This window comes from Neolamprologus brichardi, chromosome 19, assembly GCF_056152115.1.
Source record: "Neolamprologus brichardi isolate AB-2024 chromosome 19, ASM5615211v1, whole genome shotgun sequence".
In the NCBI taxonomy this organism is placed as follows: Eukaryota; Metazoa; Chordata; class Actinopteri; order Cichliformes; family Cichlidae; genus Neolamprologus; species Neolamprologus brichardi.
This window is the reverse complement of record NC_142122.1, coordinates 7,214,879-7,230,470: the sequence shown is the minus strand read 5'-3', so window position 1 is coordinate 7,230,470 and position 15,592 is coordinate 7,214,879. Positions and strand designations below refer to the sequence as shown.

The 15,592-nt window shown below is 37.4% G+C and overlaps 1 protein-coding gene across 2 annotated transcripts in view; it reads left to right on the top strand.

Moving 5' to 3' along the window:
- Positions 1–14,707: 14,707 nt before the first annotated feature.
- si:dkey-16j16.4 (uncharacterized) overlaps positions 14,708–15,592 on the top strand; it is a 31,733-nt gene continuing 30,848 nt past the window's right edge. For both annotated transcript variants that reach the window (XM_087833094.1, XM_087833093.1), the window contains exon 1: positions 14,708–15,167. In XM_087833094.1, the coding sequence (XP_087689220.1) occupies positions 15,099–15,167 (69 nt within the window). In that variant the 5' untranslated portion in view covers positions 14,708–15,098. The remainder of the gene's footprint in view (positions 15,168–15,592) is intronic.

The following is a 15,592-nucleotide window of genomic DNA, read 5'->3' as shown; positions in this document are numbered from 1 at the left end:
GCATACCATGAGTAATCTCGAAAATCCTTTTCAAAAACGTAGAAAAAAAACTTAAATGCAACTTAACAACTGAGCGCATAAACTCATCAGGAAAGTGTTTACAGAGGTCAAGCCTGGTGGTTTTCCCCTGGTGGCTATTATAATCCAAGTTTAAGGGCCTTAAACTTAAACTTAATGTCCACTCCGTTTTTTATGCTGCTATAAGGCGCATCCAGGAGATGCATCTCTGCTGCCACCATCTTGCTCAGCGGTTCTGACTGTGGGCTTTGACTCAATCCTGAATAAAATACCAACCTTGTGTTGTTTTCAGATGCTGTAATGAAAGAAATGCCAAAACATAGCAACAGCAAATAACACTCCCCTGGTGGGAGGTTGTATTTCCAATATTTTACTCTTACAAACATGTTAAATTTGATAGGTCTCAATATTAAGTCAGTTTAAAAGGATTACTGTGACTATTCTGGCACTTAATTTGACTAATGCAGGTGTATTCAGAGAAAAGAAAGAAAAACACAAAACATTACATTTATAATACTGAGGGTTAAATAACTGCTATTTTTTTGTATATACCCAAGTTGTAGATACAGAGACATGCAGAGCTACACAGTTTTACGAAGATTTACGTTGTTGTGTGTAGATTGCCTGAAGATAAAGTTAAGACTTGTGATTTACGGAGCCAGAGAGACTTATTGACTTGTCTGCAGCTCTCATTTCAAGTCAGACCTTCACAGGACTAGACAGCTCTTTAAAATAACTGAGTAGTCCCTTCAGTTTTTATATTTCACGGCTTGTGGTGCTGTGCAAGGAAGGCAGACGCACCTGCACAGCATCCGCAATCATGCCCCGCCAACTTAAATATGGTACTGGGTCCTGCAGTATTGTTGTTCTTGTTGATGTGAGTGCGGTTGGCAGTGGGAGAGCGGCGGCCGTTGTGTGTATACAAGCAACCGTATTAATAAAGCATGCTGAAGAGCATTGGAATGTCTCCGGGTCTGCTGTGGGTTTGTTACACAGAACACTGCAAAAAAGCATCTACAGAACTGTAATATTTTAAAATCTGTATTTTTAGCACGACATTATAGAAAGTAACTAAGTAGCCCATATTATGAAACCAGTTTTAGCAATTGTAACAAACTGAAACTGGCTGAAAATCCATTGGAAATTCATGGACGCCTCCATAGACAAACATGCATTAGAAGGCTTATCTGCCCAGTGATCAATCCACGTGTATATATTTGGACTGACACTGTAACAAAAAACTTAAAAAATGCTAATTGACAAGTACTTTTACTTAATCTCATTTCACTCAAATTAAATTATTAATTAACATAATATTATGTAGCATTACATTACGTAACACTGTGTAATGTTAGTTGATAAGTGTAATACCCGTGTGGCTACTGTATGTGATTGTATGTGTCAATCTTAAAACAGTCATGCAAAAATATATTTAGACGAATTTAGTTCATGTTGTTTGACATTTCTGCATGCATTAGCTTGGAATAGGTAAAGCAGTCATCAGCTAGCGAAATGCAACTAAAATGCCTGTCAGTGGGGCCCTTTCCCATAGGAAGTAGCACTGCGCTGACCACTACATTGAGCAAATGAATGGGTGAATGAGGCATGTTGTATAAAGGCTTTGAGCCCTCAGGCAGAATAGACAAGCGCTGTATAAAACCAGTCCATTTACCAAAGAGGCCCTGACAAGTGGAAAAATCTGAGTCTAAAAAATAAAGCCAGTGTGGAAGTCCTGAAAGCTACAGTTGCTCTAACAGCCTGTGCCAGACCCAGGGATGGGAACTGATAAGAATTTACTTATGTCACTTATGGATTCAATTCCTTATCGGTTCTCACTGGGTTCTCACTGGCTCCGCTTTGAGAGTCAATATCATTGCTAAGCACCACATCAAAGACATTATATTCATGCAAATTAATTGAATGCTGTGGGTGAAATGTTTGCATGTTGGAGGTATTTCCACTCTTTGTCCTAGTGTTGGAATTGTTACTAAAAAAATGATTCCACATATTACACAAAACACTTTACTTAAAATTAATGTAGTACATTAATTCATTATACTTCTCATTACATTACTTTCATGTTTCTCTGTAAAGTGACCTAAAACCTTACTGTCTCATAATAACCATTTAACATTATAAACATGAGGCTACAGCCCCACACACCAACACAAATGCCTATCCTAGTAAGGGCACGCATATGATCTTTCTCTTAGTATTTAGGTATGAACACAAAGCCTTCAACAGACTTAAAATTGATCGTCATAGTGATTCTACTTTAGAAACATGAGGAGGTAAAAACAGACAGTGGAGTCTGAGTGTTCATCAATTTGTTACCTGTTGAAGTTCAGGGTCTGGCTGTGGCTGGAGTTAGCATTCATTCAGCTTTAACATCAATCTGGGTTTTTGGCTAGCTTACCGTTAGCACTTTGTCTGTGCAGCTGCCAAAGGTGCTGTAGACTGTGCCACTATTTTCCTCCTCAAGCAAGTTGAACTGATAAGCGAGATTGAAATGCAAGGAAACTAACACTTGAACTACTGGGAACTATGCCTCTGTTTTTGATGTTAGTAAATTATCTGAATGTGGGTTTATGGGCAGTTAAATGCATTAACAACTTGCTAGAATTTAGAGCTTCAGTTCTGTTGAATGAAATTTGAGATTTAATTTTTTACTCTGCAATAACTGGAAGGTGTCTAAACCGTTAACATGCTAATCAAGTAGCTAATAGTTGGCTATCTTTATTAGCACTTCTCCCCTTCTAAATATAGTCATGTGTTCCATAAAACTAGTCAAGGTTTAAAAATGGAGTGCCTTTTAGGACTGTTAAATTTAACAATTATAAATTTAAGTAGTTTCACCATTGTCTCAGTGTTTAAGATATTGGCAATGTCATTTTATGTCATTTTCAAAAAACATACACTCGCATATTAGTCTCATTTTGTACATATGGATTTGTCCACTGCCTTCTTTTCAATTAAATGCTGCTTTAAATGTCTCCAGTGCAGCAGTGATGCATCAGTGGACCTCGCAGTGACCTCTGTCTATTTTCTGATCCTGCTGCCTTCTCCTGCTTATCTTTAGTAACTCCATCCCCCTCATGATCTATGGATGGCTATTTTACAATTTGGCTAAATCCAGCTCTGAGGTAACAAGTGACACCTTCTGTTTCCATGCTTCCGGTCGCTAGGCAACCTCAGCAATTTATGCCACTGCCAAGAGAGCGATGGAGGAAGTAGCACCCCGAGGCCCCCCCACCTTTGTTCGTCTTGGCCACGGCCGGCCCGGCGTCATCCGTCATCTAAGAGCAGTGCTTCCATACCAGGCCAGTGACGAGGTCCGCTGCAGCACGCTGCGCTTCCTACTGCTCTCATTAAATCAGCTCTGCTTCCTGCACCACAAGGACGCATAAAAGAGGAGCTCAGTGACTGCACCAAAACACTCTGCTGCCCTCTCTTGTTGCTGAACTGAAATATTTTCAGTGTTCTTCACGAATAAAACTACATTCAGCAAAAATAAATGTTAAGAAACATCCAAGCAGAATAAGTAAACACTCCCAGATTAAAAACAATGGCTTTTTCAGTTTGTTTAAAATTTTGTCCAGTATGTTGTTGCTATTACTGCAAAATTTGATCACACAAGCTTGTCATTTTAAGTTCAGCAATATGCAGCAGTCTTGTAAATAAACTGGTGAAAGAGTAAAAGGGTGAAAGAGACCATTTTAACCCACATCCACGGCATTTTCCTGGGATATTTTAAGATGATTTGCACCTCAAAGATGGCTGAACTTGGGAGAAAATACCAAATGTGCAAATGAGGTTCACAAGCTTTTTTTTTTCTTTGTTTTTTTTTCTTTTTTAGCTTTTTCTAAAAAAAAAAAAAAAAGATATACATACTGTAAATGTATGTATTGATTTTCTTTGCCTACTGTAATCATGAAGTGATTTAGCATGGCATTTGTTCTGTGCTCTCATAGTATGAGCGACAGACGGTGAACATGTCAACGCTCCAGATTGAGATTGTAAATTAAGCTGTAATGTAGTAAAAATGTACATATGCATAATAGAAGTTTCCTGGTGCCCAGCTATGATGAGGCAACTCGTAGAGTCTCCTCTTTAGTCAAGATTGTTTGTGCAACTGTCACCCCCACTACCACCTGACATGGACTTTGTCACTGTTTTCAAAAAGGAAATGGAAATGCTTATGTTTGCTCATATGGGTCACTTAATATAGAAAAAAGAAAGCAAGCAAACTTCTCAAGGCCTGTTCTTCTTCGGACTGACCTGAGCCAAGGTTAGGTGGCAACAATAGCAGACGAGCACTGTTGTTACAATAATAAAAAAAGAAAAAGAAAGTAAAACTGATAAATATACTACTGTGGTAAAGTCTCGAGCCACACCTCATTTCCTTATAGTTTGTTTCCAAGGAGCCAGACTTTCTTGTAATTTTTAAAGTGGTTTTTAACAATAGTTCTCCAGGCTTTTTTCTTGCTGTCCTCTCAATTATTTTACATCCTTGTAGCTGACCAGTTAAAGAATGCTTTTGTTTTGGTCATTAAATCACTTGAATTCTTAAAGAATATAAAAAATCCAATTAACTCAAGAGATGAACCTTATATCTTCTTTCTTTCTTTAAAAATTCTCTCTTTGGAAACTGTTATTAGCAACATCTCTTTCACACACTCACACACACATATGCAGTTTGTTGCAATTTCTTTTGCTGAATCTATGAAAAAAACCTGTCTGACAGGGATAAAACTGTATTTTTTTGCACCAACAAGATGATTCCCACTAGCTACAAACTTCTTGGTTTTGGCATGGTGTGCACTGTGTCCTGAACAAAAGTGAGGAAATTGAAGAAAAGTATGAGGCCTGAAATTATCCAGAAACATCAGTGAAATGTTTCTGGAACACTGAAATATCAGTCACTCCTCTACCAGAAATGGTCTCAGTGGAAGGGTGGCTGTCCTTCTTAAGGAAGGAGAACAGGGGGAAATGCTGAGATGCGCCAAATCACACAAGAACTGAGCTCAAAATAGGTGGCAATGTGTAAGCAGGAAACAAGGGGAGCGGTACAATAGTCGGTGTGTACAGGCATCTATAAAACAAGGTGGAGGCTCTGTCATGGTTTGGGCTAGATTTTAGCCAGTGGTGTTGGAGATCTTGTCAAAATTAAAGGAATTAGAAAATAATGTCAGATTTTTATCTGGAAAAGCTTCCTTTTCAGTACAATGATCCCAAAAAGATTACCAATGCAGTAAAAGCGTACCTGGATAGAAGAACATTTAGTTGGCCTCCATAGAGTGCAGACCTCATCATTGCTGAGGCATTGTGGAATCATCTTAGCAGACAAGAGAATAAAAGGCAGCCAACATCCAGAGAAGAGCTTTGAATGCCATTGAAGAAGCCTGGAGAACTATTCCTGAAAACTAATTATATAAATTACAAGAAATCTGCCAAAGAGAGTTCAGGCTGTGTTAACTAATACAGGTGGTCACACCAAATGTTGACTTTCATGTTTGTTAGAACAGTACAAACTCTATTTTTTGCCTTATGTGTTGTTGTTCTGTGTACATTTGCAGACATCTCAATATATTTCAGTCTCTAGTTCCTATATTTCTACCAAAATATATAAAAATAAGAAACTTTTGCACAGAGCTGCAGTTATATTGGAAATCTGCCAGTCACAAAGCAAACAGCCTCTTGCAGCTAATGAGATAATAAAAAGGCTGATTTCATTGACATTCTGTGGAAAATTGCAGCATTTCACAGAACACTCGGCAAATAAATGACTGAATGGGTTTGTTGTTGAATTTGTCACCACAGGTAAAATAATTTGTTCCAATAAATAGAATATCCAGCAACAGAGGCTCCAACAAGCAAAAATTAAATGTGCCCTTTCAGGCCACCATGACCTGTTGAGTGGAACACACACACAAGTGCACATTCATTTGACTGCTGGAACATAAATAAAGGCTGTGTTCCCAGAAAGCTATTCTGTATTTTCCAGCTTCCCTAGAAAAAGAAATGACAATAATAACTAGAATAAAACTTAAATAGAAGCACGCTGCACAGGGGAATGGTTTTTAAAGGTCAGCATGGTGACCTTTTCTTAGCCAACACAGTGTGGAAAAGGTTGAACATGTGTGTATAAATCCCCAACCCTCCAGAGATCTTCCTAAGGAGATCTCACTGTGCCAACATTCAGTTTTAATGCTCAAATTAAACTGGAACTGAACAATTTAGGGAACTATCATTTTAACATTAACATTAGAGAAAGAGAAGAGAAATGAAGGGTATGTGGACACTGCATGTGTCCACATACCCTTAAATAGAGAATATGATAATAACATACTGTTGAAATATCTTGTTCAAACTGGGACTAAAGTCAAAATGTAGGTGATTTTATTGATAAAAAAAGCAGGATAAACAGATAAAATTAGCAATGATAAGATGGAAATGATTAGAGATGTTGTCAGCTAACAGTATAGAAACAGCAGAAACTGTGTGTTAAAAGAATGCATAAGCAATTTAAACTCGGCTAATATGTATAAGAGAATTCAATAATGAGCTTTGAATCTAACTGAAAAACGTGCATTTAGATTTACATAAATTATATTTTTCTAAAATGTGTGGCTTATAGTTGTATTTGTTAGCTGGAAATTAAACAAATGAAACTGTAGCTATAAAAACATCCCAACACATTTACCCCAATGTCAGACTGTGTAATGCTTAGAGAAGTTTCAAAAACCAGAGAGCTTCATCTCAGACTCTAAAGGTCTTTGTTAGCACTTGCTAAAATTCAAAACACACAATTAGAAAAAGACTGAACAACTTTTGACTCTTGAATACTTTATACATGCTCTGAATTAACTTGGTCTCACAGCTTCGGTTTTCCTGGTTGAATCTGAATAAACTACAAGACTTATGGTTTGATGACATTTGGACAGATGACAGCAAAGTGGAGCTAAATACAATATATCAGCACAACCATCTCACACCAACTGTCGACACGGTGGTGGAGGGGTGAGGGTTTGACCTTATTTTGCAGCCATGGGACCAGTCAAGTGCGACCTAGATGTAGACCTCAACCTGACTGAAATGCTGTGGTATGACCTTAAGTGCATAAACAAGTGCCCTCAGACTTTAATGAAACGAAGCAACACTGCAAAGACGAATCGGCCAAAATTCCCCCACAATGAAGTGAGAGACTGATAAAGTCATACAGAAAATGATTACATCAAGTTACTGCTGCTAAAAGCGGTTCTACAATACAAACTATTGAGTCATGGGGCGTACTTAGTTTTCCAGTCACCTTCTCACCTTAGTTTTTGTTAAATAAATATTAAAACTATGTAATATATCATGCATTATTGTTCATCTAAGGCTATGTTTAATTTTTTTTAAATCTGCTAAGGATCAGTTATGTCTGGATATTAAAAAAAAAAAACTTAAAATATACTATACTTACATAAACCTTTAAATAAAACTGGAAATTGTTACTTAAAATATGGATAATGGTTCAAATGCAAACTTAAATGTTAAACTGTTAGCTAAATGTTCAGTTGCTTTCACCCTACAATAATAGAAAGAAGCCCCAACAATCAAAATGTTGAAACTGTTAAATAAACATAATAAATAGAGTCTTGATATAGCCAGCAGCCATTAGCAACCATTAAAAAGATCCAAACTAATGACTCAAACTAAGGATAAAAAGTTAACAATGGAGGCCTAATTGGTCACTAAACAGCAAACTTAAAGCAGCATGACAGTTTAGTCTAATATGACATGATGCTGATGAATAGGGTGATCAACAGAGCTTTGGGGTGTTTGATGAAAAAGGTATGGACTAAGAGCAGTTATCTTTAGCTGCAGTGTCAGCATCAGTGGTTTGACCTATAACTGAGATCATGCCCTCTTTTTTCCCCAATAGTCGTCAGAAATCCCAGTAAGTGAGATTACTTCACATTGTCATATGATTACCGTCAGGTGCTTTTGTAATTCCCTTTGTCATATTGTGTTGCAGCGTGAAGTAACACATGACACTTGGTGGTGTTTTTAATGTACCTCTGACACCATATCATTATTCCAGACATGTAGGGGATTAGAGCTCAGCTCAGCATATCTCAAGACTGATTGCAAATACAAGCAATTTATTCAGTTGCATAAAAGAATTAATCATGTTTAAATTTTACAGTTTACTCTTCCTGTAAGAGTGTGCTGCCATGGTCCATGTGCACTGTTGTGTAAACAGGACTTGTGAAGCAATAGGAGAGAGAACCAGTGAGGGAGACAAGTATTGCGTAAGTAAGCCCGTGCTTTGTGTTTATATTTAAGAAAAAAAAAAATCAGTGAAGAGAAAAATAGCAGCCTGGGAGGCTAAAAGTAGCCTCTCCACCACAGATGGCACCCACGCTTTCCGCCAGTGGGTCAGTGGGTGAGGGAAGAGTGGAGGGGAGTGGGGGCGAAAGAAGAGGCTGTGGCCGTATGCCGCTATCCAGGGGAGAGTGTGGGCGACACGGGCAGCAGGAAAGAGAAAGACAAGGGCTTCTGAGGCCAAGTGGGCCGAGGTTTTTACAGTGTGCGCTGCTAAAAACAGACACAATGACGCTCACAGGTCAGCTGGTTGATGTGTCATCAGCTATTTCAGCAATGTTAAACAAGTGATAATAAAGAGGGAAAAACGTTGACATCACCGTGAATGCTCACATCACTTCTTTCCCCCCACGTCCCTCTGATTGTGTAATCATGAAGGCAGAAAAAACAGTTTCCTGGATTTAATATCATGCCTTATTTGGTAACCACGAGGCCAAAGTGGCTGACAAAAGGAGTCACACCATCACCTTTGGGTGCCCTCTGTCACTGCCAGTTAGGAAATGCACAAAATCTTTTGCAATCACTGATAAATCCTGTGGTGAACTTTATCTTAACATCCTGCAGTGGAATTACTGACACACACACATAATACGGTAAAAGGAGAAAGAGATAAACTTTGAACTCTTCACTTTAACAGTAAATGATTCCTGTGCTGTGTTTGGATGTCACAGAAGAATGAATAAATATCTTCCACACTCCAAATAAGAACCTGGCCAGCCTAAACTCATGCATGAAGTATGACTGAGCTGCCAGCAGAGAGCGCTGCTGAAACTGTGGCTGTTTGCAGCAGCAGGCACTGGAGACCACACAGTGAAAATCAACAGAAAATTATAGAGGACCAGGCCCTATAATGCACATCTGGAGTTAAATTTGGAGTAATTAAGTAAATATTCCCATATGATTACCCAGCATGATATAGACTGAACTGAAAGAGCCATAATTCTCAGAGTCAAAATAGTATTTTCAGTAGATCTTTGTGTGATGCTTTGTGTGCACTACAACATGATACTCTGTGAGGATTACTGCCATTATCTCAAACTATCAAAAACAAACAAAAAAAGTTTAAAAACAAATTACAATTTCTATTAAATTGAATGGACCTCAAAAAACTGCAGAAAAATGAAAATAGACAGCCCCCAAAAAGTATAAATTAAGTCATCTAAAAAGGTAAAAAATAATAATAATAAAAACTAAATTAAAAAATTGCTTTTTGAAATTATCTAAATAATTTACATTGGATAAACAGTTTTTAATAAATAAAAATATGAAAATAAATTGCTTAAAAAAATCATTATGGAAGTTTTCACTACTTTTTGTGCCACCTGTAAGCTAAAAAAATTAGGTTACTATTTAAAATTTTAAGTCATAATTCATAATCTATATGTCTTATAATTTTGAGATACTTAGAGAGCTGAAAATTTGAGAAATGGCAAACAAACTTCCTTAAATGCTAGTAGACTAAATAAATGATAGGGAACCATAGGCTACTAGCAAAGTTTTTTTTTTCTTTTTTTTTTTTTTTTAAAAATTAGAATTATTTCAAGTACTGGCAAAGTTAAAATAATTTGCAAAAAATTCTGAATAAAAATATAAAAATTAAAATTAAATACACGCTAATAGCTAGAAAATTTAGTATTAATTCATAAATTAAATTATTAGCAAAACTGCAACTGCCTACTATCACAAATAAATAAAGAAGTATTAGCTAAAATATAGCAATTAAAAAAATATATTAACACAATTATTTGCTAAAAATAGAAATACAGGCCACTGGCTAATTAGCTCAGAAAAAAACTAGCTTAAATGATCAATGTAAAAATAGGTAAAAATACAGTTTTATAAACCCAAAGTATAATCAATTATTTAATTAAAACCAATATAGATAGAAAATAGACTGCATAAAATTGTAAACACACTCGTCCTTTCACACTCATCACCTTGCATGAAGTTGGCCATCAGCCACTTTACTCTTAATAAACTGACCTTTTTATTTAGGCTGCAGAACTTAGCAGACCATGGCCTGCAGACAGAAACAAGAGGATAACACATAAGTATTCAGTTGAATCTTAATTAAAATACCCAATGAAAACCCCCAAGAATGTCAACCACCTAAATCTGAACTACATGGCATACGTGCAGACAGAAACTGAGAGACAGTGTTTGGAGTGTGTGTTATAAATAGGGATGTGGAGTGTGGAGGCACACTCAAACACACCTGCCTTCAATTAACTCCCAAGCACAAGCGCTGGCTCTGAGCAAATGCGAAACTCAATCCACAAAAACAAAACCAATCCCAAATTAGTACCAATCAATGTGAAGGTGAGTTGATTGAAATAAATGACAACAAATTTGTGGGATACAGAACCCAGTTAATTAAATAAAAGTAAAAGTGAAGTGAAAAGTCCTGTCGAAGGGAGTGTGTATAGTAGTATTCTCTGAACCAATTCTCAGAAGGGGAAACAGGTGTAAATACTTAGATGACTTCAGACAAACTAGCATTTCATAGTTGATTAAAAAGAATGATAAAAAGTCCAATATACTTTGAATCACAGTTTATAATTCACGGGTAAAGAGATTAGTGTCAGTAAGAACACGAGAATGATAAGACAAGACTGACGTGGATCAAACTCAGAGTGAAACATGGTTTCTTAAAGGCTTGCTGGGGGTTTCAGAGACCTGTTTGACCTTCTGAACTGCATCTGTGTGGAGAACAGTTCACCCTGCAGCACAATAATGAAGGCCAAACACGCCTGAAAGGTTTCAAAGAGGTGACGTAAAGATCTCTTGTTACATTGTAAATTTTTTATTGTGTCTTTTCAATTTGGTACAATAAATCAGTTAAAACCAGCAATCAAATTATCATCCTATAAAATGTAACAGACCATTTTAAGCACTTCAAACTTAAACCACTCCCAGCACTCACACACATGATTTTTCTTTTACATTCTGGATATTTTCTTTGACATGATTCTCTTAGTCTTGTCTTGCATACAAATACTGCCCTCATGTGGGGGAAAATGTCAAGCAAGAACACCAAAAGTAGCATTAGACTTTCTGTTAAGGCATTGCAATAACAGTGATGTTCTTTTTCTTTGGTAAAAATTATCTCATTTTTTATACTTGACTAAAAACACAGTAAGTGTGTCACAGACGTTACTCAGGTCTTGAGTACTGTGTTGTTAACAGCTTACCTATATTCAGCCGCAAATAGGATTTTCATTGAGCTTGACCGAGAGCCAAGCCACACAGGTTGTTTAGAAAGTTGAACAGGTCATTGACCGGATGTGTTACTCCATAAAAAGAAAGCCTCTATCTCTCTCTTTCTCCCTCTCACACACACACATGCACACAAATAACCAAAGCCTGAAGTCTTTAAAGGTGCAGCAGATACAGCGTGTGTGGAAAAGTGTTGAACAATCAGAAGAAAGGTTATGGTGCACTAATCTATTGTCCATTTAGGAATAACCTCATAAGGAGGTGGACTGATGTGGCATGAAAAGTAACTGGTGTCATGGCTGAATGGACAAAAAAAAGAGAGCTAGACCTGCAGAAACTCTCCAAAAATTCTAATCAATAATCTTCTGAAGTGCAATGCATTAGAAGATTTAGCAATGCTTGCAGTATGCTGCAGAGCAGGACATGTGTGGACTATCTGTGCATGTGCAACACACTTGCAAAGAATGACATCATTGAAACTGGATGCCTCACTTACACCAATTATACCTGCCATGCTCTCCCACTCTGCTGAATTCTCTCTCTGTCTTTATGGGAAAGTTTCATGAAATGGTCTGATACACTGTATTTGTTTGCTTTATATCTGCAGCAACTGCAACTGTTTCACCTTCATCCTCAAACCTGAATTATCGCTGAAAAGAAGGATTGTATGACTGTATCATGCTGCCCAGGCTTTAAAACAGTCCTCTGTGTTTTGTTGGACCTTAACAAAAAGTAGCCCCAAATAGAAAACATGCACTACTGGCTATTACTATTATCTATTGTGGGGTACACTTTGATTTATGTTTTTAAATGTTTTCATTCACTTTCGACTGCGTACTGTCAGTGTTTTTTTGTGATTATTTTAAGTTTCTGGTTTCTCCAGTGCCTCCCTTTCTCTGTTTTCGGTTGTTTCTCGTTTTACTTTGATAGCTGGAATTCTTTTATGTCTTGCTCTGAGCTGTGCTTCCTGTTTTCTGATTGCATTCATCTATGTCTTCTTCACTACCTATTTTCTAAACCCGACAGTTCAGTCTTCACCTTAGCCAAAATATCTCTTATGTTATGTTCTTTGGGTATACTTCCTGTCTTCTTGTGCTCCTTTTCATTTTTGCCCTTCACCTTTAGCATTACTGTTTGTACCATTTTCTCTTTGTTTTGGATTTTTAGCCAGCCACAACAGAGCTCTGCTTTTTGTATAGCATCCATCCTCTGGTCCTACATTTGGGCCATTTATGGTGTATATTTTGTGTGAGACATGCCACAGAGCTCATGTTCATCTTACAATTTTAATCACAACGTCACAGTGATTTAATTAAAGTCACATGGTAGAATGACATATGGTAATTGGAATGGTTCTTATATAGCATTCAAAGCGCTTTACACAACTTGTACATTCACACAGCACCTATTTCTAAGTGCTTCCTAACAAACATCCACACATACTCCGATGGATGCATCAGAGAGCAACATGGGGTTAATATCTTGCCCAAGGATACTGGGATCAAACCACCAACCTTCCGGTGAGTAGGTAACCTGCTCTACCACCTGAGCTACAGCCACCCTAAGAATTCAGACCATATTTTGATCACACAGGCACAAACGGTGAAGGGCAGTTGCACATCTTAAGTAACAGAAACAGCTAATGAGCTGTGTTTCTGTGTCTAAAGAATACTCTTCTTGTCATAGTTTCTACAATTACATATATAGTTTCTTACAATTCTAAGAACATACTGCCACTTCCTTTTCTTTGTAGTAGTTTCATTCAATGTCAACAAAATTCAAAGCTTGTTACTCTTTAGTGCCATCTAACTTTCTCAGATGACTATGGCATCCTTACTCTAATTTAAAAAACAACAACAAAAAACCCCGCTGTATACATTGAGTAAAAGCCAGACTAGAAAAGTGCATTTCCTGTAGAACCTGTCAGAATGTGGGGCATCATCTCAAGATGTGGGACAGACAGACATGGAACGAAAATACTGTCTGGTCACCATAATGTCTTATGCTTGTTTTATACACTGAAGGTAAAAGGATGGACTACATCTCTACTGTAGTTCCTTTTACCAGCCTCCTCTTACCTAAGTTTTCCAAATGCATTTCCGTGAGACATCCTTTAACACTGAGAATACGACACTAATGTTGGTTTCCAGGTCACAGGCAGGAGGACACGGAAAAGTACCGAACTGAGAAAAGCCTTATGAATAACTTATGTGCAAAACCTTATTCTTCCAAATATTTTCTACACTTGTTTTCTTCATCGTATTTATTTTGCTTAGATAAAAATAAGTACTTATTAAGCTATCATGGAAATAGTGTAATCAATAAATATGTAAGTATAATTTCCTTTCTTTGGTTCATTTAAAAGGAAAAAAATGACCAACTGAAAGGTGCAGGCTGAAGCTCAAGGTTATGTAACACCTATCCCTGATTCAACAATCAGAAATGAAGGAGAATTAAATCAGCCTCATATGTGCTTGTTTCCTCTCATTTAACAGCTTTGGGATATGAAGTCAGAATTGGAGAATTACATTTTTTTTATATTGACTACGCTGAAATTGAAAGATAAAAATAAATATAATATGACAAGGACCTTATTATGATTGAATGAATGATCTTTATTGTCATTATAAATAGTACAATATAATTCAGTTTGCCTTTCTCTTAGGATAGAACTTAAAATAACAATAAATATATACAATTAACAAATAAACACAATGTATAAAATGGTAAGTACTTACAGATAAAAAAAACAACTAAAATTAGCAGTAAAATATAAAAATAGACTTACTCTAACTGAACTGTTTTTGTGCCATGTATATGGTCAGTTGTATAGGATAAAAACCATTGTAAAAACCATTATATAATAATCTTGTTTCCTGTCCTGGCTTTTCTATGCTGGCTCACAGCAGATGGGCCCCAAGCTGCATAATGAAAATCCTGGATACGCCCCTGTTGAGGAAATAAACATAGGAGAACGTACGGCTTTAACTCTTAGCCCGCCTCCTCCTAGAGAGAGTAACACGACGTCACCGGGCTCGGCAGCCAATCCGAGAGCGATACGCTCTAGCTAGAGGAGATCTCCCATGTATTGGTGAAGCTGGTGTGCATTCGGCTGTGTGTATGTGTGTGAGTGTGCGTGTGTGAATGCGAACAAGTTGATATTCATTTAAATTTTTATTACCCCCCTCCTCCCTCATCATAAACATATTTGAGTTAAACTCCGGGAGAGATAAAAGTAGTTAAACATACAGCAAAGGCAGAGTGACTCCGATGAACTCGAAAATAAGTTTGCTGCGCACTGCCTTTGAAAAGAAGCCGCATCTACGCAGTTTGAGGAATCTCGGTGTGTCGGTGTTTTTATCGACACCGGAGAGAGTCAGTGCAGCTGCTTTGTTGTGTGCCTTCTTTCAAAGTCGCTGGTGAAGTTGTTGTAACCGTCACGCTATAGGAGGCAGTAAAGCGGGGATAAGCCATAGACGAGAAAATAAGACAAAATGCTGAAGACGCTGACGAAGAAGCTGAGAAGACATTCACTCAATGAGATCCATCCTTTCCAAGTGAAGGTAAGTTCATTACACACCGTGAAATGGTTGTCACGAAACTCGCAGCACAAACAGCTGAGAAAGAAAGTGACTCGTGTCTGTGTGTATGCGTGTGTGAGCGCAGCGTGGCTTTACTTTTGTCTCGTGACTCGCTTATGAACCTTTATTAACACTATTTCTCTTTCACACGCACAGAGCAGCAGTCATTCCCAGCCTTATACACCCCGAGTGGCCACAAAGCCCTATCAGATGGACTCCTCCATCTGCACCACCTCTGGTGGTCAAACTAGTTCATTTGGACTTATTTAAACTGAATCTGGACCACTTTCAGCTTACTGTTTACTCTTAGTGATTACATCTGCTGACCATTTATCAGTTTTGGTTAGTAAATTGTCTCAGCTGTTTACCCATGACTCTTGGACGCTATTTTAACCATTAGTCCATTA